Raw genomic sequence first — 8,909 nt, forward strand, 5'->3', positions numbered from 1 at the left:
ATAAGTTTTGAATTCACACAGATTAACCTCTTGATGTTGGCAGCCTGAACCTTCTTCCCAGTCTTAGAGCTTTCCAACAGCAGGCTGAGCCAAGCAAACCGCACTGCTTTAGTCTTGTAAAATCCTGACCTGAGTGTCAATCAGAAGGTGGCATTTGCTCTTCAGCCACTCACTAGCCACAGCAACAATGAAAGATAAGGATGGAGTCAGGCTGGAAGCATTCAGAAGTTTTCTCCTTTTTTCAGCATTTTTTTCAGGGGCCATGGCAAGGGCAGTATTTAGTTTCTTAAGGTGTTTGCTGCAGACCTGCCTTTACCCCTATTTAAGGTGGGAAGGGAGCGGTATGGGTACTTGATTGCTTTGGGTTGTTGCTGTCAGAAATCTGGAGGATTTTGCTATGCTCTCATGCCACCCTTGCACTCGGTGGTAGCATAGGATGCCGTGCTGCCTGGGATTTGCGCAAGCACCCCAAACAAGCAGAGATGAGGGCACAGGGCAGAGCAAAATGTATATTGGATTTTTGTGCGCGTGTTCTCCTCATGGTTTATCTATTTTATATCTGTCTTCTTGATTTATAGATGAAAATCTTTGACAAAAATAAAGATGGGCGGCTGGACCTGAATGACCTGGCAAGGTAGGATTTAATAATGTTGATGGGGTTTTTCAGCTCACAATGGCAGATCCAGGCAAGGTGATGATCTCCCTGTGGGGACGTGCATTTGAATTTTGCCTTCTTTCAAATTACATCACCTCTGATCCTACCTCTCCAAAACATTGTCCCTATTGCAATAATCTGAGGATCTAGAGCTAGTGACAGGAGCAATGCCAGCAATGTACAACACCAACGTTCATGACCCATGCTACCTCTGTGATGCTTCCCAGGAGGTGACAAAGCAACCAGGGACATTGTTACTCCAAAAAAATGATGGCAATCCCTTCAGCAGGGTAGTAGACGTGCATTTATTTTACATCATCACATTTTTTGCCTACTTTTTTGAATAACAAAAGTGCCACCACAAAGGAGTTTGGCAGCGGCAGTAAGAAAGAATTTGAAGAGCCAAGGTGAAGATGCTTGTGAATGAAGCTGGGGACTCAGTCATGGACCTCTGTCTCTTTTCTGTTCTTGACACCTCACAGAATCACAGAATCAACTAGGTTGGAAAAGACCCCTGAGATCATTGAGTCCAACCCATGACCCAACACCACCCTGTCAACTAGACCATGGCACACTAAGTGCCATATCCAGTTTCTTCTTAAATACCTCGAGGGACAGTGACTACACCAACCCAGGCAGCCCATTCCAATGTCTGATCACTCTCTCTGTAAAGAATTTCTTTCTAATGTCTAACCTAAACCTCCCCTGTCACAGCTTAAGACTGTACCCTCTTGTCCTACTGGTGGTTGCCTGGGAAAAGAGACCGACCCTCACCTTGCTCTAACCTCCTTTCAGGTAGTTGTAGAGAGCGATATGGTCTCCCGAGGCTTTTAGATGATTTTCATTGCCTATGGACAGAGAGTATGGCTTTCTCTGTAAATGTATGTGCATTGATTAGATAGGACTTTAAACATGCAGATACAATCTTAAAACACCATTTTAGAGGTGAGGGGACAGAAGCGCTGGTTTGCAACTGTTACTTTCTGCTTGGGATCATGACAAATGTGAGCACACATAACTGAAGTGCATACAGCAGTTCCCTTTGACTATGATATATATGAAGAGAATCAGAGGCAGAATGGAGAATATCTAAAAGGAGTTACTGTTGCAATTTTCTCTTAAATACAGTTCCCTACTGGGAACCAGGCCATCTGAGGCTCCCTTGCAGTCTGAGCACATTCCTCACACTCCAAATCCCTCCATGTGTAGACACAGCTCAGTGTCCCTGTGGCATGGGCTCTAAAAACCTCAGGGTTAGCAGAGGAGTTGGAGAGAGAAAATGATTTATCAGTGCTTGATGAGCTTTAGGAGACAAAAGGAGAGGAATTCAGCCAGTCTCGGTGCACAGGCCAGTAATAATTTGCCCTTTACTTTTACAACCACCAATTCTGCCTCCAACAGAGAACGATAAATGACTCTTTCCTTTAATGCAGCACAGCAATCCAGTTATGAGGAATGGTTGTCTGGCTGCTCTTGAGTCAGTCTGACAATCTCCGTTGCACTGGACCACCAGAATTGCTCTGTGAGGAGCAATGGTGCTACTAAGCACATTTGTGGTGAGCCAAAGAGCACCTGCCATGCCCCCTCAGACAGGGAGGAGGGCTCATGTTCCCACATCAGCCCTCTGTAAATAACCCTGCAGGCAATTTTCTCTTTTATAGGCCTATAAGCTAACATCCCTTTGCTTTACGAGCAAGGAGAGTTCAGAAGAGTTTGTATGCAGATGATAAAGTGGAAAGATTATAATTTAAATCTCTCCATTCAGGATTCTGGCGCTCCAGGAAAATTTCCTTCTACAATTTAAAATGGATGTAAGTAGCACTGGTTTTTGATACATTGATCCCGTTTCTCTCAGCTAAGATAATCTGGGCTCAAATGAATTTTTTCTTAAATTTTTCATTTGCTTGTCCTCTCTACATGCAGGCTTGCAGCACAGAAGAAAGGAGAAGAGATTTTGAGAAGATCTTTGCACACTATGATGTTGTGAGTCCCATGAGGCCATTCAATCCCTTGCAATTTGCAAATGACACAGATTTAGCATATGCTGCTCAGATTTCTTCTTTCTGCTGGGTGTTGTTGGGGTCACTCAGAAGCAGCAGCTGTGCCCGAGCCCATGGTCCATGAGCCTAGATACCAGACTGGGAGGGGTAAAGTAGGGACAGATGGGTGTGATGCTCAGAGAACTTGTGGCAAGGACCAATTTTGACTTCCTCCATTGCCATGGCCATTGCTGCTGCATTAGCAGCATCCCTGAAGGAGATGCAGAGAGGATGGTGGCTTTAGCGCTCACAGTCTTTGACAGTTGGGACCTGCATCACCACCACCCTGAAAAATAAAACTCCTTCCAATATTGAAATAATGATTATTTAGGGAGTCTGGCCCATGACAGACATTACCATCTAACTGCCTGTTAGACATCAACAAGTCAGTGCCACTTCTGACAGTCAAATAATTCCCTCAGGGTGGTGACCAGCAAGCCTCACAAAATGGTGGGAGATGTTGCTCCCATGTGAGAGGAAGAGATTGTTTGGGAAAAAGGAAGGGATCCTAGATATTAGGAAGAAATTCTTTACTGTGAGTGTAGTGAGGCACTAGAACAGGTTGTCCAGAGAAACTGTGGATTTCCCGTCCCTATAAGTGTTCAAGACCAGGTCTGAGCAACCCAGCCTGGTCTAGTGGAAGGTATCCATGCTCATGGTGGGGTGATTGGAACCAGATGATCTTAAAGGTCCCTTCCAATCCAAAACTTTTTATGGTTCTGTGAGCTTTATGCTATAAAGCTTGGTGAGGGGGTGGATGTACTGGCTGGTAAATATTGTAGTGTTTTTGACTCACTGGGGAATTTTGATGTTTATTCCATCTTTCAGAGTAAAACAGGAGCACTTGAAGGCCCAGAAGTGGATGGGTTTGTCAAAGACATGATGGAACTGGTCAAGGTATCTTCATGGCTCTGTTTGAATAACACCCTGTATTTCTGAAAGATCAGGGCTTGTTTTGGAAATGTTATGTACATGGAGAGACTAGTAAGAACATAGAGTCAAATTTCACTCTGATCATCATCAGCAGGGAATGTCACCATCTCAGCACAAATTGTTGGCATAGATCAATCACCAGAATCTCTTTCTTCTGTTTTCCCTGAGGATGTGGTTCTCACCAGAATGATCTCATGGTTCACTAGGTTATCTCAGGGCTGCATTTGAAAATTATTTAAGGTGTATCTCTAATTGACAATGCTGTACCCAGTGTGTCACTTCAGCTTCTGATGGACAGCAGAGTCTGTCTGCATTGGATTATCTTGAGTTTCCAGATCCAGACCAAGATAGAGATTTTGACACAAATAGAGTCTAGTTTTGGCTTCCTCTGAGCCTGAGCTGTTGTATTTCCGCACAATGTGACCTGGCACAGGGATATCAGCACTCCCATGTCTGTTCAGCAGAGACCAGAGAATGGCAGCTGAGTGGTGATGGCTGCAGGTGTATGTTATGGTCATGTAGTGTGCAGGGAAGGGTGTGGGAATGGGTAGGAGTTTGGATTTGTTCTGTGTGTGTGTGTGTAGAGGAGGGAAGTTTGTACTTTCCCTAAGGGCCTTCTTCAGCATTGTCCTTGGACGCCACAAGCTGTGCATGTGAATTTGAACCCCTCCCAAGGAAGCAGGAAGCAGAGCAAGCAGTACAGCATTAGCACAGAGAGACAGTGTAGCGTGTAAAATGTGTCTTCAGCAGCAGTTTGATCCACAAAAGGTATTTTTACATTGCTGAGTAGCTGTAAAATAGGAGTCTGCTGACAGAAATGCTACATCACTCCTTGCACAGCAGGATTGAGAGAGGAAACCAGATGAAAGAAGAGGACTGGTAGTGCAGTGATCTGCATTGCACACCTTTTTGCAGGCTTTTCTTTGATATAGATCAGATATTGATGGCCTTCACTAAGCACAAAAGTCAAGGTGCCGTTTCTGTATAGTTATTCACAGTCCCATACCCCTTGTGCTTCTGCAGGATGCCCTTTCCCGATCCTCTGTTTGCCTCCCCACTGCATACAAGCTTATGTGGGGCCTTTTGGTCAGTCCTTCTTGGATGGATTTCCCAGTTGCTGTATGGTCTGCTGCTTTACAAAACTGGGAGAATCCAGAGCCATTTTCTCTCTCAGCACTGTTTTTCTCTTTTGCCTGCAGCCCAGCATTAGCGGGGTGGACCTGGACAAGTTCCGCCAGATCCTGCTCAACCACTGTGATGTGAACAAGGATGGGAAAATTCAGAAATCTGAACTAGCTTTGTGTCTTGGGCTGAAAATTAACCCATAGCTGACAAAGTGCTCGTGGTTGTGTTTCCCTTGTAAGATTTGCCTGCTGCTCCTTGTAGAAGTGTGTCTGTGCTGCTGTGTAAGTGGTGGGGAGCCATGGCACCGTGCTGCTGGGCTGGAGAGTGGGATTTGCATGGGGGCCTCCTCACTCCACCAACTCCTTCGTGGTGTTCACTCAGCGCTGCCACTTGTGGGTCCCCTTAGCAATGTCTCTGCTCACCAGCAGACCAGCTGCTCAGAAAAGAGGTTGCTGTTCTTTTTCTGCCCTCATGAAACGCTGCCCTGCCCATTCCCTAGCATCTCCTCCAAAATGTCCCATCAGTGCTCTCAGAGTGCAGCTAATTGATGTTTCTGTTGGTTGCCTTATACATGTGAAATTATTACTTGGGTGAGCCTTGTGCTTTGTGCGTTTAAAATATTGGATGGATGACAGTGTATTTGTGCAGAAATAAAATGGCAATTACAGAAGTTCAGTAAGACCGAAGTTTATGTGTTATGTACAGAAAGCCATCTGTTGCAGGCTGGCAGACTACATAATAGCCTTTTGTGTAAAATGCATCAAAGGGCAAGATGTTTTGGCATGCTTATAAACTGTGGTGTTTAAATCCATCAAGCAATGAAACATGGTAGATCCTTCCCATGGGGAAGCCACACACACTAGGAAATAATATCACCTTCAGGATGAAGCCACTGAGTAACATCACTTCTGGAGGACACTTTTCTTCTGACCCAAACTGAAATAACATACAAGGTTTCTATAAACTGGAAGGACAGAAGCCTAATGAGAACAAAGGTCCTACACATGCTTGGGTTTTTTTAAATCTGTAAGAGTTAGCAGATACTTGTAACCTTTATTAAACCTAAAGCTTCCCATCACTCCTGGGCCAGGAGTGTAATCCTGGATCCTGATGGCAACAGTATAATTTGTACCACATATTTCCCTTTTCCAAAGCCTTTGGGTGAATATTCAGAAAATGCCACACCTACACTGCCATGCCCATATAATTCTTTCTTAATTTCCTAAGAGAAAGTTGATGAGAAACGGTTGTTGGCAAAACTCCCTCTCATTTCACCATTTCTGTTTTCTACAAATGACAGTCACAGACTTGACACAAGAGTCTTTCCAGTTATGTCTTCTACACAAGGCAACACCATGAAACACTCACTGCCTTTATACTCAGTCTTATAAAAATTAATCAGAATTTACCTTCAGTCAACATGAATAGAGATGCAAACACTGATTACATATACCCCCTTCAGAACATACTCAGCTTAAAACATCTGCTCATTTTCTATTTTCATTGATGATAAGCTCACAGACTGAACAAGTGCTAAGTGAGTGTTTAGCCCCAGCACGGAACTAGGGCTCTAAACTCTGAAACTGCTCTTTATCACCCTGGCAGCAACACAAATCACAAACATAATAACAGAGCTTTACAATGGTTCAAAAAAAGATAAACAAGGAATAAAGCCTTAGCAGCAGCTCCCTAAGCCAGCAGGGATGCAGTTTTACTGCTCGTGCCCCTCTAAGGGAAGAGCTGTGGTCAGGAGTGCGGGACCACGGATAAGAAACCAGCAGATAAATCCCATGCACTGCTGTTTACCACACATGCTTTATCATCATCTTTGAACAACTTGTAACAAACTTAGCAGGGTACAACACCAAGCATTGTTTTATTGTATCTCAAATAGAACGTACTGATCAGAATAAATAGTTATGCCTTTAAGTATATTCTTCTGTTTCTCTTTCTTTCTTCAGTCTTTATGTAATTCTCATTGTTATTATTTTCTTAAACTACAGTTATTATTACTTTGGACATGGGAGCAATTTCTCTACCATCCCTTACAATATATTTCCACAGATAGATGTAAGATCTTTTTACTATTTCTATTTCTCAGTGACGGCAGGTCTATTCTGTTTCACCTCTGTTTAATCTGACTCACATCAGTAGAACTTCTTCTTATTTATTAAAGTATAAGTTCATGCATATCCTGACCTGCCTCACCAAATATACATCAAGTTTTAGTCTAAAGTGAAAATTATTTTCAGAAACTGTATACAACCACAGCTCTCATTTCAAGAGATACAACACTTCCTCTTTATTGGAACCTCATGCTTTTTACATCTTCTACAGCCAACAGACACTGAGCAGTAATGAATTTGATATGTCGGTGTGACAATGTGACATTCTTTAGTACAAATCTGGGATTTATTTTTTTAAATACTGATTTTTGCCAAAGCCTTCACACAACTAGCTTTATTAACTTCACATAAGTGAGTGCATAGCCTGCAGTAAATGAGTTTAGAAGAGCATTTTACAAAACACTAGCAAAAAGTAATTGGAGATCATGGATTAAAATATTATATAGAGAACTCAGAGATTTGGTTGTTTATGATTTTTTTTTTTAGTTAGTTTTCCATTCCCATGAGAGTTGTTTTTCTCTGTGCAGAGCAGAAAGCAAGGAGCAGGAAAACAGGCGTACACACTGTCTTGTTTGCAGGAACCAAAAGTGAAAGCCAGTGGGACAACAGCCTCAGTGAGCTGGAGATCCTCTCTAAACAAAACAAAATGTCAGATCCAGTGGGATTTGAGCCCACATTGCAAAGGTCAGCAAGGTAATTACTAGAGAGACATGGTCTTATAACCCTATAGACTCTTAAAGTCAACATTAAGGCAGGAGACAGGCATTTTGAGACTTCTTGCTGAGAAAATGCGTTCCTTACTTGCAGAGCTTTTGTTTTGTTTTAATTATTATTTTCACTTCAATAATAAATTATCTATAAGGCCCTTTGGTCTCGGACTCTAGTGATTTCAACGTTTTAAGCTGCTGTAGATATATAGCTAGGCAATAAATCTTTGATAAAACATAACTATTATCCATTTTGCAAATTTGAAGGGTACTTTTATGTACTGAAACATGAGATAATATTTCACATTTGAATGGTTACACAAAAATACCTGTTCTATGTTAAATGTGTGAAAACAACAACAATTTCTGCAGATAACACCTTATTTAGGAGGCTGCATCTTGGTAACTAGAATTTGACAGCAGAAAGTGAATGAAAATGTTTACAAAGATAATTTTCCCTTGGTATTTTAATGTTTTTCTTTAGAAAATTGAGATTAAAGGATTCATAGCTTTCTATCTCTTCATAGTATGCAAATCTACTGAAATCAATTTTTAACTGACAAGTCATGTTTCATAAGTGTATTTCTAAAGCACATGTAGCAACCACAGTGGTCAATATGTGCAGTGCTCCCAAATGTGCCTTTTTATGGCTGGCTTTCTTCCTTTGCTTGTTTAACTGGCAAACTTCTGGATCTGGAAATCAATGTCTGAATTTCCTCAGAGAAAAGGTGTTTCTTTGCTTCCCTTTTCACTGTGTGTTGTATGAGAGCATGTCCTGCACTTCTATCATGCTCCCTGCTTGTCTTGGCTCTTCTTATTTTTGGTACTTGACACAGTTTTTTTCTGGCTGACTTGCCGTGACAACCTCGTTCAGGAGAAGTGGAATCCGACATCTTCAGAATGTGTAGAACTGATAACCATCCCTTGTTTTAACTTCATTGGCTTTGCTGGAAATGATGATATAGAGACAATCTTTTCTCCCGTCATTTTGAAACTAACACACTTTGCTTATCCCAAGCCATCACCGAGGGGCTCTGCCACTGGAGGCCCCCATTTTCCTGAATCAGCCTTACAATTCCAAATTGCTTACATGCCAGTTGTCCCTTGGTCTGTGCAATTTTTTCCCCAAGACAATGAATCCACATATACATGCTCACCTCATTCCCCAGTCTGAACACATTTCAGCAATCTCACATCACTGACACACAGACTGAAACCAGATGAGATGATTAGAAATGGCAACATTGAAGTTTCATCGGTGTTTTACTTTCAGATTTTTAGTAAAATAACTATCTGCCTTTTTTCTCACAATATTGCTTTAAAT

The 8,909-nt window shown here is 42.1% G+C and overlaps 1 protein-coding gene across 2 annotated transcripts in view; it reads left to right on the forward strand.

The window, feature by feature from the left end:
* SCGN (secretagogin, EF-hand calcium binding protein) overlaps window positions 1-5,410 on the forward strand; it is a 29,225-nt gene extending 23,815 nt beyond the window's left edge. Inside the window, exons 7-11 of one of the 2 annotated variants that reach the window (XM_027677579.1) lie at window positions 579-634; window positions 2,421-2,466; window positions 2,579-2,638; window positions 3,523-3,591; window positions 4,827-5,410. In XM_027677579.1, the coding sequence (XP_027533380.1) occupies window positions 579-634; window positions 2,421-2,466; window positions 2,579-2,638; window positions 3,523-3,591; window positions 4,827-4,955 (360 nt within the window). In that variant the 3' untranslated portion in view covers window positions 4,956-5,410. The remainder of the gene's footprint in view (window positions 1-578; window positions 635-2,420; window positions 2,467-2,578; window positions 2,639-3,522; window positions 3,592-4,826) is intronic. The other variant, XM_027677585.1, reaches the window with a different exon arrangement.
* Window positions 5,411-8,909: the final 3,499 nt, after the last annotated feature.

Source organism: Neopelma chrysocephalum, unplaced genomic scaffold, assembly GCF_003984885.1.
Source record: "Neopelma chrysocephalum unplaced genomic scaffold, ASM398488v2 Primary Assembly neopelma1_22b, whole genome shotgun sequence".
In the NCBI taxonomy this organism is placed as follows: domain Eukaryota; kingdom Metazoa; phylum Chordata; class Aves; order Passeriformes; family Pipridae; genus Neopelma; species Neopelma chrysocephalum.